This window comes from Phyllostomus hastatus, unplaced genomic scaffold (genome assembly GCF_019186645.2).
Source record: "Phyllostomus hastatus isolate PE091 unplaced genomic scaffold, TTU_PhHast_1.1 phas_contig_29, whole genome shotgun sequence".
Lineage (NCBI taxonomy): Eukaryota > Metazoa > Chordata > Mammalia > Chiroptera > Phyllostomidae > Phyllostomus > Phyllostomus hastatus.
The window spans coordinates 32,554,953-32,573,632 of NW_025333835.1; the positions used below are offsets into that span (position 1 = coordinate 32,554,953).

At 36.5% G+C, this 18,680-nt stretch overlaps 1 protein-coding gene across 1 annotated transcript; it reads right to left on the minus strand.

Moving 5' to 3' along the window:
• Positions 1 to 6,446: 6,446 nt before the first annotated feature.
• SLITRK1 (SLIT and NTRK like family member 1) lies at positions 6,447 to 10,813 on the minus strand. The gene is made up of 2 exons (XM_045838885.1): positions 10,459 to 10,813; positions 6,447 to 10,031 (listed from the first exon to the last, which is right to left on the minus strand). The coding sequence occupies exon 2, from the start codon at positions 9,977 to 9,979 to the stop codon at positions 7,889 to 7,891; it is 2,091 nt and encodes a 696-aa protein (XP_045694841.1). The 5' UTR covers positions 9,980 to 10,031; positions 10,459 to 10,813; the 3' UTR covers positions 6,447 to 7,888.
• Positions 10,814 to 18,680: the final 7,867 nt, after the last annotated feature.

Below are 18,680 nucleotides of genomic sequence, written 5' to 3' on the forward strand. Positions count from 1 at the left end.
CATTTCATTCATAGCTCTTTGTTATACAACTTTATTTTAACTGTTATTTTTGTTTAGTTTTCTTTAGTACCCTACAGGATGCAAATTTAGATGAGGAGAAATCTGTTCTGTTTGGGTTTAGAACCACTGCATACATGCCTGGCACATCATAGGTAATCAATAAAAATGTTTTCCTTTGTTTGCAAAGTAAAATTTTCATCATCCCCCGTTGTTTTTCTTTCTTTCTTTTTCTTTTCTTTCTTTCTTTAGTGTGTGTTGTTTTTTTTCTTCTGAATTTGATTTAAGGTGCATATACACCAACACCACGTCGCCTCCTTGAAATGCCTCGAGGTAGATGGTAACATACACCTCTGATAATTGCATTTGTTTTGAAGAATAAAATATTATAAAATTGGTACTCAAAATATATGTTATTGTCTAATAGCTATCATAAATATAGTCTGAGATTTCTTTGCTTAAAATATGTCATACTGGTTTAAGATATTAGGAATAAAAGACCCATATTTGTAAAAGAATCATTCTATTTTCAGACTATACATCTGATTACTCACCAAGTATGTAACAACTGAGCTTGCAGAGAGGTTAACTTAATAGGCACCATATTAGTTATCCATGCAAAAATGCTGAAAAATATGTTCTATATTATTTAAAAAACTGTGGCATAAATAGTTTGGGGCTGGCTATAACAGATGCCATGCTTATGCAAATAATGTTCAAATGTGCTCTGATCTGACTTCCTTCTTAATTTGATATTATAAATTTTAAGTTAAAATAGTAACATGACATTCTACGTAATTCATTTCTTGGGGATTATTGCTGTTTCCAGCTATTAGTTTCTTCCAGTCTTATTCGTCATAACATTACACCAAAAGGTCTAACTCTCCTGGGTCTAACTACTCTGCTTCTTATGTCTTAATGTCTAATTATACAAAATACCATCTGTAACATGAAATCTGACTGTTGGAGAGCTGAGCATTTTGGTGAAAAAATACAAGTGTAATCCAAAGTTCTGCTGAAAAAAGTTTAAAATGTAACATTTTCTGGCCAAAAATAATATGTATGTAAGGTAAAACTCTGTCATTAAAGTCTTGAGACACTGAAAAACATTTAGTCATTCAGGTAACAGGGATTAACAGCATTAAGTTCTTCACTTCAGTAATTTCATTCTCTTTAGATTCAACAGATAAAGGTCTAAACCACTTTAGATCAATTATTTAGGAACCTTGAAAAGTTTACTAAGATAAATTTCCAACCCAGTGATGACAAAGCCATACTCAACCATTTGTTGTATGGATGGCCACCGAAATGCAATCCAGTGCTAAATATACCCAATTAAGGAAAGTTAACTAGACTCCACTGAATCAGATTAGCTGCAAATATTATGTAACTGAACAGAAATTAGCAAATAATTTTTATGTAACATCATTTAATATATTATATAACAAATATTTTAGATAGAATAGTCATGTAGATTTATTTATAATTATATAAAATAATTATTTTAATAAAGACAAGAATTAAAACAAGTAGATTCTACTGTAATGTGTAGAAAATGGCATTGTCTCAAATTTATTCACTATTTTCTAATCCAATTATACTATGGAAGGAGCAGAACATTCTGTATACAAAGACATACTATTTAAATCATATTATTATCATAATAATGAGTAATTACTTTCTTATACACAGTTTGGAAATATTAAAAATACATTGATTTAAAAGAAAAAAGTGCACAATATATATATCACAGAATCTGGTAAAAGCCATTATTTTTTCATGATAAAGTGTGACCCTTTTCCATTTAGTCCCTTTTTGCAAGAGGAAGAGACTGCTTCATTGAAAGCACTATGGATTGACCATTTATTATCTAGATTTGAGGCATTTCTCATTTTCACTATGTATTGACTTTTTGTATCGATAGGCTGCAGCTGAACCTGTTTCCTTCCTGTATTTTTCTGCCAAACAAAGAAATGGAGTTAGAGGAGAATGGAATAAAGCACAGAAGTGACACAGTGGGCTTTATCTTCTATTTTTTAAACCTTTGGGCCTGCGCGTCTTGAACACAGTACTCAGTAATTGAATATTAGGTTTTATTAAATAAGAAATGCCAGAAGATCATTAGCTTTATAGTAAAATATAAAATATATGTATAATATATTAAAGTTTATATAATCTGTATAATATAATATAATATAATATAATATAATATAATATCAAAGCTAAATTTCCAGAGACAGCTCTTCTGAAATTCTTATGATACTATAAAATATTTTATTCAGCTTTCTAAATGAATATTGGATTTCTGAAATAACTAAAATTAGAAAATTATCATTCATTCATTAAGATAAAAACTGGTTTGAATGCTTCTTTTAATACTGATTAGTCAGAAAATTCTTACTGAAGTTAAAAATAGACATTTTTCCCATTTTACAGAACAAAAGATGAAAATAAAATTAACAAAGTATTTAAAGTACTTCTTTCATTGTAAAACACTGTTTTAAGATTTTTAACTTTTTTTATGGTAGCTAATAAAACCGAGGTGATAGCTGCACTTTTCCAAATGGCCAAAAATATAACATAGTTAAGGCCTGACCGGTGTGGCTCAGTTGGTTGGGTATCATCCCACAAAGGGAAAGATCACAGTTTGATTCCCTCTCAGGGCACATGACTGAGTTACAGGTTCGGTGCCAGTTGGGATGAGTACTAGAAGCAATTAATCAATGTTTCTCTTACATCGATATATCTTTTCCTCTCTCCCTCTCTTCCCCTTCCCCTAAAAAATAAATAAATAAATATATTTTAAATATATATATATATATATGCTTAAAGAAACAGAAAATGCTAGTGGAAGCCTTTAAAAATTGCCAATGATGTACTGTTCTACAATTACAATGATGCATGCATCTTATCTTTGTAGGTCATAACCTCTTTGAAGTTAGAACTGCCTCATTTTCTTTTCCCAAGAGAACTACAATATTTTTCATGTAGCCATTGTCAATTTTTCTTTCCAATTGAATATTTATTTTCTAACTTGCTCAAAATTGTTTCAAATTTAGATAATTTTCCTCCTATAAGCTTTTTACAGATTTCAAACAGCAAATACCATTATATTTCAAGTATGTAATCTAGTACATATTTAGCAAGGATGTGAAAGGAGAAGAGTAATTAGAGACATAATTGAGATCTAAGCCAATAAACTGAAATTGCCAGTCAATTGAGACCAAAGGGCTGTACTGGGTTTCAGTAACTATGAATATTTCTTCAGTGATCCACTTCATTATAAAATTGTAGTTGTTAAACACTTAATTTGTTATTATCTTAACAATTTATTTTTTTTCTGAAACTCAACCATATTTCAGTAGGCCACAACAAGTCAATATTGGTTCAGTTTTCGGAACTGTTCTATTTGTAACACATGCTTTCATAAAACTATTGAGTGGCCTTTCTCTAAGTTTCAACACCAAAAACTCATTGCTGCGCATCCTACTACCTTTTATGATAACATTTTTGGCAACTTTATAGATGAAAGAAAATGCCAGGGAATTATAGGAAACTCATTTATTTTATCCTTTTTTTATGGATCAAGGCCACATTGAAACAGATCATATAACAAAAATCTTAATTTTGCATTTCCTGTAACTGTTTATATTATACAGAATTCACCTTCTAAAAATTAAATAATCTGTTGCATTTGGAATAGGATGAAAACAAGAGAAAATGAACCGAAAGTTAATACATGCTAAAATTAAATTTTTAGCACATCTTATATTTCTATTTTTTCCTTCAAATAAGCATACAAATAAAAATAATATTAATAAATTAGTCAGCAGAAGACCAGAATTAGAAAACACTCTAATATTCTACCAACACATTGAAAACATGTACTTCTGTGTTCATCCCTGCAAATTCATCCATCTCTGTGTACATACCACATAGTATTTATTAGCAACTTAGGGAAAGCTATATTAACAAACTGTCCTTGGAATCACCAACATAATTTTAATACTTAATAAAATGCCTGACAATTCTAATTACATTTAATATAACTACTGTTAAGAAAAACAACCCTGTTATGTTAATGTTAGATAAACCATTCTGGCTTCCTCCTGGATAAACATGTAAAAATGGATAAGCAATAAATTTCTATGGCAACAACTTAAATTCTAAGATACTCTTAATTATAGCAGCAGCCACAGAAGCTACTACTTTCTTTGAAGCAATGGAATTAAACAAGGTATCTCTTCCCTCCATTTCATCTGGCACAACTAAAATCTCTTTTGCTTTGATGAATTAAAGCATGATTTGACTGGAAACAAGATATCTCAACTAAAGCAAATGACAACTACAGTTACGTGAGTATTTTATGGGAAGACAAAACCAAAACAAGAAGCTAAGTACATCTAAATAATAGTTATGTGGTGAGGCCTTAGGCAGTATGTATCATTCAGAACAAACTAATATAAACATATATAAAAGTTTATATATGTAACTAAAGAGATACTTATGAAAATAAATAAAACTTTGTCTAAATAATGTATGTTTTTCATATGAATCATTGGGCATCTTTTCTACATAAAGTTTAACATGTATTATTACATATTAAAATATGTGATGATCCTAGTGTTTTAGAATCACTGTATAGATAATTTAGATTTATTGACATGAATGTCTATAATTTGTACATGTATATAGCACATTTATCTTTTTTCATATCTGTTAAGTCTTCTTATACACTATTGAAGAATATCTCTTCTAAATGCAGGATTAACTTTCTTTTCTTGCCAGACATTTTAAATATATAAAGGATCACCATTGCATACTCAATTAAGAAGGCAAAACCCAGGTTCCTAATTAGTTATAGTCCTTTATGAATATATATGAATATATTTCTGAATTTTGAAAGGTCATCAGGAAAGTATATATGACTACTCTATTCATAGAATGAGGTGTTGAAGTTTAAATCCAGCTTCACCATATAACAGGTATGATCTGAGTTATTGCCTTTTCTCCTTAAGCTTCAATGTTCTCATTGGTATTAATGGAAACAGTAATATGTTATTAAATTATTCCATGGTTGTGATAGTTAAATTAAATGATTATGTAAACACTTAGCACACGCCTGGTACACACTGATCACTCAAAAATCATTGAAGCTAATATTTGAACAAGTTTACCCCTTTAACCTTGTCTTCAATAATGTAATTATTTTTTAATCAGTATGAAGAAAAGGTCTTGCCCCAGTACACACCTTCTCAGAGAAGTTCTAATTTCCTGACTTACACTAATCATACATCAGCTTTAAAAATTACTACCGTGCCTCACTAAGTATCTTCTCTTAAGTGTTACTTTCCACCAGAGACTTAGAACATCTGCCCATGTTTTCTTTGCCTTAAGGTCATAATATTGTTGAATACATGCATCTTCCTCTTCCCCAACTTTTCCATCACAAATAAATCTGCCCATTGCTCATCAGGAACCCAGTTGTACTTTATTTTCATAAAAGGAAGTAAGGCCTTCATATGAATAATAAAGAAAGAAAGAAAAAAAGAAAGAAAGAAAGAAAGAACAACCCATAATATTTGTAGGTTTTGATTTTACCACTATGAAATGTAGTCCACCAACAAAAGAATCGAGAGAGAAAATGATGAATGGCCTTAGGAATAGTCATGGTTTATAATAAAGATTTTATTTTAAAAATGTTAAAATAAATAATACATACTCCAGAACACCACTTGTATCACTGTTCTGGGAAATTCCTTCTCTTTAGAACATGATTTCTAGAAAGCAAATCTTAACAACCACTCTGGGGGCTTTCACTAGCTGATTTACTTTCATTAGCTGAGATATATATATATATATATATTTTTCTTAATCCGTGGTCTGCCATCTTTTAACAATCCTCAATGGTGAATATGTGGTGGAATGCAGACTCCATCAATATGTGTAGTTATGTGAATCCCAGAGGAATATGATCTGAAGCCAGAGTAACACTGGCTCAAAAAATCCAAATAGTTCAATGCTTTTCTTGTGAACTACTAGGTCACAACCAGAGATCCGAATGATGGGATAGAAACCCTTCTTTTGGATAATGATTGATTTCCATGAAGATGAGTGTTTTAACAAATTTCGATATGCGGTTGCTGGGGCGGGGAGGGTGGGTGGGCATTAATTAGCTTCACCGTTTTCAGCAGATGTTGAATTCGAAACGCCAGCAGCATCTCAAATGCCAGGCATTAACGCTGTCTTTCATTGAAGACTGCTGACCAATGAAATCTCCACTCTGTTTAAGGAGACCGATCTAGGCAGAGTCAATTACATCAAATCTTTACTAACATCCTTAATATATCTGCAGTGTGTGCAGCAGCAGCAGCCGCGGCGGAAGCAGCAGGAGGGATTTCCAGTATTAATAAAGGGATTCGCTGCCGCATAAGGGAAAAGGGGGGGGGGGGGGAAATGGAGGGCGCTATTGGGGGAAGACCTTACTTATCCGCGGGGAAAGCTGGAAAAGTCCCGGCGGGGATGGAGGGGGAGGGGTGCTAAGGAAAGGTAAAAAGCAAAGTAAGAGGCTTAGAGAAAGAGCCTTAAAGTAGCTCTGGAAGGGATCCACCCTCAATCGTCCCCCTCCCCCGTCCCTTCCACCGCACATGCAGTTTACCAGTTGCAAATATGAAGCTGGAAAAATGTAAGGACCCAGAGTTGAAAACATGATCACTTTAATACTGAAAAAATATGCCATTATAAAATCCTCGAATAGAATTAGTAAGTTTCACGTGCTTCCTCCGTTCTTTTTTTCCCTACTTTGTAAGTCAGAGTTACACCAGCACAGAATTGCTACCGTTTTAAGATCGCAGCCTAAGCACTAGAGTGACATTAATTGGTCATGCTTAACTGCCTCAAAATCTTTCCTTTTTTTTTAAATAATTACACCAGATACTATAATAGAAATCATGGGTACTTATTTTACATTCAGATGGAAGGCCTTATTGGATATGTATAGAAAAATATTCCCCCTCCAAAAAAAAGTAAACATCACCATCAAAATAAAAGGATGAACCCAAAACAACCCATAAAACGTCTCTTAACAAAATACATTTTTAACTCATAAAATGGGCTAATGAGTAGTCATGCAAATGTCTTAAATAAAACCTTAACATTTTTTTTTCACAGTAAACGTACTCTCTGAACTGCCTACCGATCACAAATAATGGTGAAATGGCACTTCTGATTATACTGTATTTTGTTTATAGAAAGTTTGATACGATGGGACTTATCAGGTAAGAGGGCGGGTGCTGTGAACGTGACGCTCTCTCCGGTCGCGGGGGAGGGCAGCGTCCCTGGAGCGTGTGGATTCCATGCGAGCCATGCAGCGCTTTTTGTTTTTCTCAGAAGTCAAAGTTATTTATGTACAATACATTCATGCCTTCGTGCAACTGCCCATCCCTGCGTAGGCAACAGAGAACTATCGCGCCCCCCCTCCTCTCGGGGCTAATCCACGGGGGAAAAATAGATATCTATCTCTCTATATAGATGTGGGTAAATGTGTATATGTATGGGACCACGACAGCCATCCCCACCAGCCCCTCCTCAGAGGGGAAGGGCACTGTCCGTTCCTGGAGCAGGGCCCCTGCTGGGCTTTGTCAAAAGAGGCTCTCAGCAAAGAGCGATTTGGCAGCGCTCTCCCAGCTACAGTCTGCTCTTTGTTTCCAGGAGGGAGCTACGGGGGTCAGATCATCTCAGTTGAGCGAGTTCACAGTTATTTATTTATGTCCATCAAGCCTTAGGGCACACTGGAGTGGGGTCCCGGCTTTTCTGACCCCGGGATGCCGACAGGGTGGGGGGAAGGGGGAGCTTCGCCTTCCCCCTCCCCTGCTCTACCGGGGTTGGGGGCTTAGTCTGAGAGCGAGTGGGAACCACAGTCGTACACTCTGTGGGCCCCATCTGCGTTGTAAGGCCCATTGTGCCAGTAGGAAGAGTCACAGACTGTCTGTAGGGAATTAATTTCGGACGCCGAAGAGTTGGCGTCTCTTCTCTTAGACCGCTTTCGATTCCTCAGGATAAACACGAGCATGCCCACCACAGTGAAGGCGGAGGTGACAAACACCAGCAGCAGTCCTGGGACCAACACGGAGATGGACACCCTGCTGGTGTCTAGGTAGGAGTTGGAATGCGTCCCGGTCTCCGCCAACCCAGTGCTGTTTTTACTTTGTGAAGTTAACGTGGGCGAGATCCTCGCGTACAGCTGGGGGCAGATCTCGTCATTCGAGAGGAGCATGAAATCCTTCCTAAAGAAGTTCACCGGCGTCTCACACTTGAGGTCGCTCATCAGCACTTCGGAACCCAGGCGTTCTGCCCATTGCTTGAAAGGCACAATGGTGCAGGAGCACTCCCAAGGGTTTCCGTGCAGGTCAATCTGGATAATGGAAGTTAACTGGTCCAGCACCCCTGCAACTGGGAGGTACATAAAATAGTTGTTGTGCAGGCTGAGCTTAGAGAGCGAGACCCCAGCAAACACGTCCACGGGGAGGGACCGTAGCAAGTTGTTGTTGAGAATGAGGATCCTCAATTTAGGCATGGCATTGAAGGTACCTGGAAGGATGAGCTGGATAGCGTTGTACTCCACGTTCAGGTACTCGAGGTTTTGCAGCCCGGCGAATTTCTCCCGGGACAGTGTGTCCAGATAGTTGCTATCCATATACAGCCACCTGAGGTCCACAAGGTTCTTAAAAGTATTGTTCTCTACGGTGGCAATGTTATTATTGCCCAGATCCAACAGAATGAGGTTCTTGTAATCCACAAAGTGCGATTTTCGGATGCTATGGATCTTGTTATCTCGCAGGAAAAGCTCCTGCACGTTGGAGAGCTTGGGCTTCAAATCAGCCAAGCTGCTCACGTTCCGGTTGTTGCAGTTCATCTTTAAACCCGACCCTGGGATGTGGTCGCAGCTGCAGCCCCCAGGACAAGGCAAGCCATTGGCTGGGGGCTTGTTCCTGGCGCTGCCGGTCGCTATCGCTGCAGTGGGTCTGATTTTGATCTGCCAGTTGCCTGGGATCTTTGTACCTCCGTTTGGAGCAGACCCCGGAGTGGCACGGTCTTCTTGCCCATTTGTCTTGAAGGGAGTTGGCAGGGGGCCAGGAGCAAAGGTCTCTTCTTGGGCAGGGGGCGCCGGAAGACTAGAATCCACTCTGTTTTTCAAAGGACACAAGTCCTGTTCGGTGGTTTCATTGAGGTCTTTACCCTGCAGTCTGGTGGGGGCTTCGCAGACCACTCGACCGATCAGGGCATTTTTGGGGATGTTTTCCAGCCATTCTTTCAGGGAAAGCAGATCACAGGTGCAGTCCCACGGGTTATCCTCCAGCAGGATTTCGGCAATGCCAGGGATTTGCTCCAAGACCTCCTCATAGGGCAGCGTTTTCAGTCTGTTTCCTCGGAGGTCGAGGTGGGTGATGGGCACATACTGGAACACGTTGGCAGGTAGGGTGCTGATGAGATTGTCATTTAAAATGAGTACCTCCAGCTTGTTTAAGTCTTGGAAGGCCCCGGGGTCTATATCCCGTAATAAATTAAAATCAGCCTGGAGGTATTCCAGGTCGTCCAGCCCCAGAAAAGTCTGCTTTCGAAAAGATTTGATCTTGTTGTTGTTGATGTGCAGCCTTTTCACCAGCTGCAGCCCCAGAAAAGCTCCAGGAACGATTTCATGCAAGCCATTGTTTTCCATGTGCAAACTAACCGCATTATAAAAGTTAGCAAACTCATTAGGGAAAAGTCGAGTGAGGGAATTGCCATGCAGAAATAGATGGTAGAACTGTGAAGTCGGCGCGGTGAAACGCTGCAGACTTGTGAAGCCCTTTTTTTCACAGTCTACGTGCAGGTCCCCTTCTATTTCATTGCAGGAACAGATCTTCTCTTTGCAAACGTCCCCTGTAACGTTTCCAGCGGCAAAACAAAGAGACGTCTCCAGCAACAGAATCCAAAGCAGCATTTTTAAAGCGAGCAATTCATCCCGATCTCATCACAAAGTAACAGCGACCATCCTGCTCGCCACAGACACAATTCAAGTTCATTTAGTGTTCCAATGTCCGAACCCAGGGAAGGAGAAGAGAAGGGTTTGGGGGGGTGGGGGTGGATTCCTTCCTCCCTAACCCCCCCGCACTGCAACAACCCAGGCGCCAGTCAATAATTATATTCACAAACTATCCAGGCACGTAGTGCAAGGCAAGCAAAAAAAAAAAAAAAAAGTAGAAAAATAACCCCACTCCCCCTCAACCTTAAAAAAATGAAGTTAAATATATACGTATAAATTAAAAATGCACACTTAACAGAATCTCGTCTAGTGGTCCTCACTAATCAGTAAGGGAACAATGCTAGTAATTAGAAGCAAGTGCATGTTAGAGAAACAAGCAGAGGGTTTGCAGCGTAGTACAGGCGCACTGCCTGTGCATGGCTGTGTGTCGGACTGACCTTGCCTTTCTGATACAAAAAGCAGGGCTTTCGGCGGCTTCTGTTGTGGAGGCTGCTGATGGAGTTCTTGCTGTGGCTGTAGGTTGCCCAGAAGTCCCCCTGAGGTGCTGTCCAATCCTCCCGGTGCTGAAATCACGCCCGACCGAAGGACTCACACTGCCGAGCCAATGGCGCTGGAAAATTTCCGCAATTGCTGCGTTTTGTGCCTGTCCATTCTTTTCGTTTCCTTCCCTTAGGTCCTCTCCAGCCTTTTTTTTTCTTTCCCTGGGCTCTGAATCTCGGTTACTGGCTCGTTTCTTGTTCTCTTTCTTCTGCTGTTTCGGAATCGCGCGGAGGGGGCGGAGGGCGGGTGGGGGGCGAGTTGTCGGAGGGAGAAAGAGAGCGCGAGAATGGGGAGCGGGGAAAGAAGAGAGTTGCTAAGAAGCTCTGCTCGTTCCAGCCTGGTGCACTCTGAAAGATCTGACACCCTCTGCTGATCTGCAGTAGCAAAAATCCATCTGGTGAGGGAATGCTGAAGGAAAAAAAAAAAAATCAATCCACGTACAGGGCAAGCGTTAAAAATGTGGGCACTAAAGGCTGTCGATCCACATAGAGGCTTTTATTGTAAATGGATTATTTAATTCTTTCTGCATGCTGGAAACTTTACCCTTTCTTTTCCTTCATGACCTCACAGCACCCACTAGCTCCAACGTTTGGAAAAGAGTGCTTTTAAAACATTTATTTCCCAAAGGCTTGAATAAAATTAGTGTCAGGGTGTCAAGCGAACAGCAATTTGAGGTAATTATACTGCACGCCATTTTCATCGGTGCTTTAAATGCATTTCTTCCGTCTCTGCGGTACAGTGTGTTTTATGCTATTTGATGTCTTTGAAACCATTTTTTAAGAAATTTGGTATGTTGAAAGTGGCTATCTGAAACATGTATTCAACCATATGTATTTTATATAATAGAATAATTGAGTATGGATTTTTTGTTGCATAGTATATAATTTAAGCACATTCTTTGCTTTTCAAAACTTGGTATGGAATTTTAGTCAATTAGGTCATTGAGAGCTAGGTTTCTCTGATTTTTCTTGAATGTTATTTAAGTCTGCAGGGTGAAAACACGATGCACGCTAACGTCTTTGATTCCAGACTGAAAGATTTTACTGAGAACCAGAAAGGGAGGGAGGGGGCAGGGAAAAATCCCAGTTTGATTCGTGAGTGCTCTTAAAAATCCACTGGCAGACAACACGCATACCACACACACACACTCACACACTCACACACTCACTCACTCACAAAGTTTCCGCAGTCGTTCCACCGAATTAGAAATGCATACAAGTAAATAACCAGTTGCATTTTGAGAGGAGGAGATAGCAATCTCGGGTCTCTAAGGCTTGGAGTGGGGGTGGGTGGCGTTATTTGCTGGTAGCCGGCAGTTGCTCTCCGTGTTTAAAAGCTGGCTGGGTCACTGGTGCTGAGGGAGAACAGTGCTCAGGCTTTTCCAAGAGAAGGGAGCTTCGGATTCCTCAAACTTAGCAGAAGCTTATAAAAAAACCAACTTCTACCAACCTCTGAGAGGGGAGAGAACATGAAAATGCTGCCTCTAAGAAGGCCGTTTAGCTGACTTTTCTTATCAGAGTCAACACCTTCTCCCTCACTACTTCTAAAATTGTGTGCCTCATTTTACGGTTTGGAATTAAAATAACTTTCTAAATTGTTGTGTAGTCCTTTCTTCAGTTGAAACAGAGATCATATGTTTACATCAGTTTTCCCTTTCATTGGGGTTTACACAAGTTGGACAGCTGTTACAAGCTTGCTAATCTGCTTAAAAGATCAAATATTTAAGGCTCTGTGCATTTTGAAAGTGCTGAAGAGTGAAAGGTTTGGGGGAAGGCATGAGGTGGAGAAATTCAGGGAAGTATAGAGTAGATTTTTTTTCTTGGTTCAGAAGCTAATTTGGGGGGCACAGTTTTTATAATCTACATATAATATTTTAATGTAATCAAATGTTGTATTGTCATCTTTTGAAAGCCAGTGGAGGCATGGATGAAGGCTCAGGTTGATATGGTGTGTGTGTGTGTGTGTGTGAGAGAGAGAGAGAGAGAGAGAGAGAGAGAGGCATTTTTCGGGCAACCCATTACACTGTTTAAACAATTCCATTCTTATTTAATTTAACCCTTTACTGCATGCTGAAAGAAGATAAGAGCATAATCAATTTGAAACTATTTCATTAAAAAAAATACTGTGCACTTGAGAACTGCAGATGTGAAGGAGGACTTCGACTGAAGGAAAAGATATTTCTATTTCTTTGTAATTGGACTCAGGTTTGAAGATTCTTGGCCCCAGAAACCCAGCTGAGACAGGAGGGTGCTTCATGCAGTGCCTGTGATTGATAGGAGAAAGGACTTTGAAGGAGAGAGAAAAAATGCTGGCTGTTTAGGAAGAAAAGTATTGATGACAATCACCTAAAATCACACTTTTAAAATTAACTACCATTAGGTTACTTGTTTATTCAAATAGCAAAATAAACACCTTATGTGAAGAGACCCAAGGAACATATTTAAGTATATGACATTAAGGACTTATTCCACTTTTTATTATATACCCTATAAGATCTTATGGATAATCATCTATAGAAAAAAGCTCTGTTTTGTTTCCTACAAAGTATATATTATATATTTAAGATAAAGAAATACATTTTATTTGTATAGGTTTTGAAAAACACTGAAAATGACTATAAAAATTAAAATCCACCAAATTTCAACACCCAGAAATTACTAGTGTAAGCATACAAATATATTTTATAAAATGCTTTCTGCACTTCATATATGTATTTGTGAAAAATGTCAAAGTTATTAAACATCCGCTACTATATTGTATTAGAAGTTGAATTCTTTTATATGGTATAAAATAATTCATTGAAATAATTCCAGTGTTGGATATTTAGTTTTTACTAATTTTTTTGTCTTGTATATAATGCTGCAAAAAACAACCTTGTGAATAAATCACTGTGAATGTCATTATTTATCTTCTTATTGCAGATTCCTAGAAGTAGAGTTGCCAGGTTAAAATGTAGAAAAAAATATTAAGACTTGATAAAAATTTGATGAATTGCTTACTCAAAGATATGTTCAATTTATACTCCACAAGCAATAGATGAGATTTGTCATTTCTCTAATGCCCTACCAACACTATTTATTATCACTTAAACAACTTCCACTCAATTCAGTACTTTCAAGTGAAATCAGTGCTTACCCATTTACTTGAGTAAATTATTTTTAATTTCTAATTATTTACGGATTGAATTGTTTGCCTTCTGCAATCTGTTCAACTTTCAAAATATTGTTTTGGCTTAAAATCACTTCTTCGAATCCTTTCCAGACCACACCACCAGGGCTCTTTCTCCCTTTTACCTTAATGCATTCAGTGGAATGACTCCTAAATGCATTAAAATTACTTTTTTGAAGCATTGTTTCCTCACTAGAGTGCAACATTCTTGAGGGCAGTGGTCCAATCCTTTTATCTTTTTATATCTGTCACCTAGCAGAGTCCTGGTCCTATACAATATGGTGTGACATGTACACCCCAAGAGTAAAATAATGCAGTATGGAGTTAGTAAGAAACTGAGTGGAACAGAACACAAAAGTTAAAAAAAAAGTCCAGAGACAGGATTAATTCACAAACTAGGGACTTGGTAATTACTTTATTAGACTTTTGGGTCCCACATTCAATGCATTACTTGCACTTGATAAATTTCTCCTGTATTATCATATATATATATATATATATATATATATATATATATAATTTTGTGTTTTTTTCCCTAGAAACTGAGTTCCTAACCTACATTTTATGCATCCCATAAGAGTTAGGACAGTACCATGCACCTGGTCAACAACCAATAAATGTGTGATGATGCTAAGTTTAGGAACACATTGCTGCTTTTGCAAGAGGAAGTAGATTGAAAATCATGAAAGTGTAAAGATCCAGTAAGTTAACTATTTAGGTTCTTGATTAGAATTTTAAAATGTATAAAAACAGAATAGCACAGGCACATTTTGAATTGCTCAGAGAAATTGATTAAATATTATTTATTAAAGTAGAAAACATGTAATTTCCTAATCAGTTGGAATTGGCAATTCTTGCATTTATGGTAACTATTAGGTTGGAAAAGCATTACCTCACATGAGCAGTTGCCTAAAACAGTGAAGATATCATGGGTTTGGGCATCAGCTTTAGGACACAATACTTTATGGTACACTATGCTTTTGGAGAAATCTTATGCCATTCCTAATACTGATCAACTGCCCTTCTTTTATTTCTTTTTTGGAAATAAATCACAAAGACCACCATAAAAGATAAAAAACAATAGACACTGATTTTTCTCAAATCTCTTGGTGACTAGGGCAAATGGTATGACTTAGCATGGCCACTTAGACTCACAGGCCTGGATTTTGACTTTAGACCTAAGGACACGTGGGAAAAGGAATGGGTGAATCGCCCCAGGCTGTGGTAGCAGTGGCAGCTGAGAGGAGTACGGAGTGCAGCTGTAGCACGGGACTTCTGTGCAGGCCCCAGGGCTGAAGTTAAGGATGTTGTAAACTGTTCTGCCACTGGTCAGAGTATCGACAGCATCCTCAGCAGAGGAGTGCCTAGTTTGTGAATTAGTGGCATGGTCTCAACTGCTTTTGTTCTTGTTCAGGTACCCAGCCTGGTCCTCTGGTCTTTCCAGAGTCCTTGGGAGCCACCCAGTTTCCTTTGTATAAAAGTCTTTTCTGTTTTTGGAAATGAAGAAATCTGATGGGTCTGAAATGTAAGTAAAGGGGCCAATATTCTTGATGTCCCAGGTAAACTCTTGTTCATGCTAGTTGTTCCAGTGCACAGTTTCACTTTTAGGATTGTCCCAACTCACATAAGTGAATCTAACAAGCCATTTCTGTCCTTGGGAATGTGTAAATTAAGGTGAGGTGAACAGTGTATTAGCCAGTATATTCTAGGTAGGTTTAAAAGTTAAATTAAAAAGTTTTAATTTAGAGGGTCTGATTTTGTCTATTCCTCTAAACATATTTTGGCACAATCATTTATACTTGGAGCAGCACAATGAACAGATCTCTTGCCCAACATTAGGTATCACTTGGGTGGCATTCATGTCTATGAGGAGAAATACAGGCCACAGCATATTTAAGCTTTTTGGTGGTTGATGTTCTTGTTGCAATACGTGAATATAAGATTCAACAACTTGAGTCCTAGAAAATTAATTAATTAGTATTTTTAAGGAGAAAAACTAAGAAAGAATTCTAGAAACCAAGGAAGGCATAGAAAAAAAATTTTTAGTTATGGGAATATTTGGTTAGGTGCCAATTTTTTACAGAAAGTTGTAGGAGACTTAAGGGCCCATAAGGACCTGATGCAAACAGCACAATATTCAGTGATTTTTTTGTTAAACAATGTGCATCCCTTATTGCTGAATTCTGCAACTGTAGTGTGAGAATTTATTCTTCTATTGTCTTCATTGAAATGAAAGGGAACCCAAATAGACCTTTATTCTTGGAACTTCTTAAATATATTATTATTTTTAGATTGCTTTTTTTGATTTGGGAATTAAGATACTCAGGGCAATTAGCAATTGAAAGGTTCCCTCATTACAAGGTTAGTCTTGGCAGTTGACTTCACAATGGTATTATTCAAGACATTATTTTGCCTGGCGATATCCCAAGGACAGTAAATAACTCATGTACCCCAAAGAACCATTTCTCTGATAAGATTTACCACCATTTTCCAATACTCTACCAATTCTTTTCCCAATGGTAGCTTATCAGTGATAATTACACAGAAAAGGAGGTAATGTTGGGCTACTTCTGAGATAATAATGGCTCAAAGTTTCAGAATAGTATAGTAAATACACAGGAGGATACACATTCAAATGCTATAATCATATCTGAAAACTCAGTGTGCCACTTTAAGAGTGGCATTAAGAAATAAGGCTTTATGACAAGTAGATCCATTCTGTTTTAACTTCCCTGCTCTCCAGTCACATATTTAATGGCACCATCTCCATGAGCACCCTTGTAGGTAAGCTGATGTTGGCAGATTAGGTTGGAAGGTTTGTGTATTTCCCTTGAAAGAATTTTGTTTTCATTTCTAATATTGCTTGTGTCCCTGCAGCTAGGCTAACTAGAAACATGCTTGTTTCTTCTTGGACAAGCATCTCCATTGCAGCCATTTATTTCTTTGAAAATGTAACATGGTACATGTGCATATATTAAATATACAACACATATATGCAGTTCCCAGTTATTTAAAGTTGAGGTTCATATCTGAAGCACAGTAAGATATCCTTTCTCTGGAATATTTTTGCTTTGTCCAAACGTTTTCTCTTTTAATAGCTACCATGAAGCCTAGCATGTAATCTCATATCTAGTAGCAGATTTATATATGTTAATAAACAAATATATGCACATACACACATAGATATCGTCTACATGCATGTATATGTGTAAATATGTGTTTGCTGAAGTGTGATTTTCTGTTTCAACTTAATTGTTTCCCTCTAGTATGATTTTTTTTGGAAAAATGACTAAATTTTCATTATTCTCATTTATTTTCAATAAAATTATAATAATAACATTTTCAAGAATGTAGGATTTTATACACATAATAATGTACAATTTCTATATTTTATTTATGTCTTCATAGTATTCTCTGCCTATCTTACATTTTTTACTTATTCTTCCTTCTTCCAATGTGGCCCAACTTGAAATTGTTACCCAAAAATAAAACAGAAAATACATCTGAATTGAATATTTCAAATATAATGAAACTCTTTAATGAAATGTTATAAAAATTTCACCAGTTTAATATCAATGTTAAAAATAAATGTTTTAAGTGATACCAGATTTGTGTTCTAAAATGCATATAATTTTCTGTTTCTGAAAATAAAATTTTATTGTATAATACATTTTAGTTAAAATTTAGCAAATGTTTATTGTTTCAGTAACTTTACTTCTATACAACCATTGATTTTCATATATCATTTTCACTGACCTCAGAATATTTAAATCTAGATGAATTTATTTTAACTGGTTAGCTTATCTGTAATGTTTATGAATTTCACTACATTGAAATGTTTGTAAGCATACAACCTGCATAAAAATAATTGTCATTGAGAAATATGTCTACAATAAATTGCAAATGTTATCACTGATTCAAAAATTAAGTAGAAACAACAACTAAAAAATATGCAATAAATGTTTCCTTACCCTTTAAAGCTTCTCAAATTTAGGAGTACTATGTTTGAAGAGATGTACTATTTATTACACTCTTCCACAGTATTTTTATACATATTTGAAAATATTATATTTTTAATATTTATATTTGAATATATACATATTTGAAATTATTAGTAATTCTAAAATATATGTGAAAATATTAATAATTCTAAAACAGTTTATGATGTCAGAAATAAATACCTTAATTAAAATATTAAAAACCTGTAATTTTATTCATGCTTTTAATCCTTTGTCTATTTCTTCTAAAGTAATCAAAGTAGTGGTAGTAACATATTTGAAATTTACATAATTGTAAATGTTTTCAGTTTTATTATATTAATAAAGAGGATTAGGTAACTCTGTAGAAGGTGATTATTTAGTGAAGTATTATAACTATTTTATTTGAATTTTACCAGTTCAACCAAGTTTTGACTTTTGCTTAATAGGTTAATTCTAAGGAAACTAAGTTGGTAGTTTCAAACCCTAATTGTTTTTTAAACTTAAAATTATTTCCATTATAATTTACCACCCTAGCAGCCTTTTTAGACATTTTTTTCTAATTATCCACCCATAAAATTTTCATACCAGAGATATACTGTATACTATGTACATACTATGGCCTATGAAGTTCCATGAATTATTATAATATCAAATATTCTGCCAATCCAAACAAACTTTTCCCCTTGTGGGTAATATTACCCCTATTGAAAATGTGTGGTCTATTCCCACAGATTTTACCACTACTTTAGTAACATTTTATGATTCATTGTACCACTGAAAGAAGGTGCTGACATAGTCACTACTGGCACATAAAATATGCCCATAGTATTAGAAGATAGCACGTAACACTGTCCCTTAGATGGTCTTGAAAAATACAAATAAAATGCCATATTAAATGCTTCTTATGCATCTACTGATGTGATCATGTGGTTTTTAGCCTTCGTTTTGTTTATGTGGTATATCACATTTAT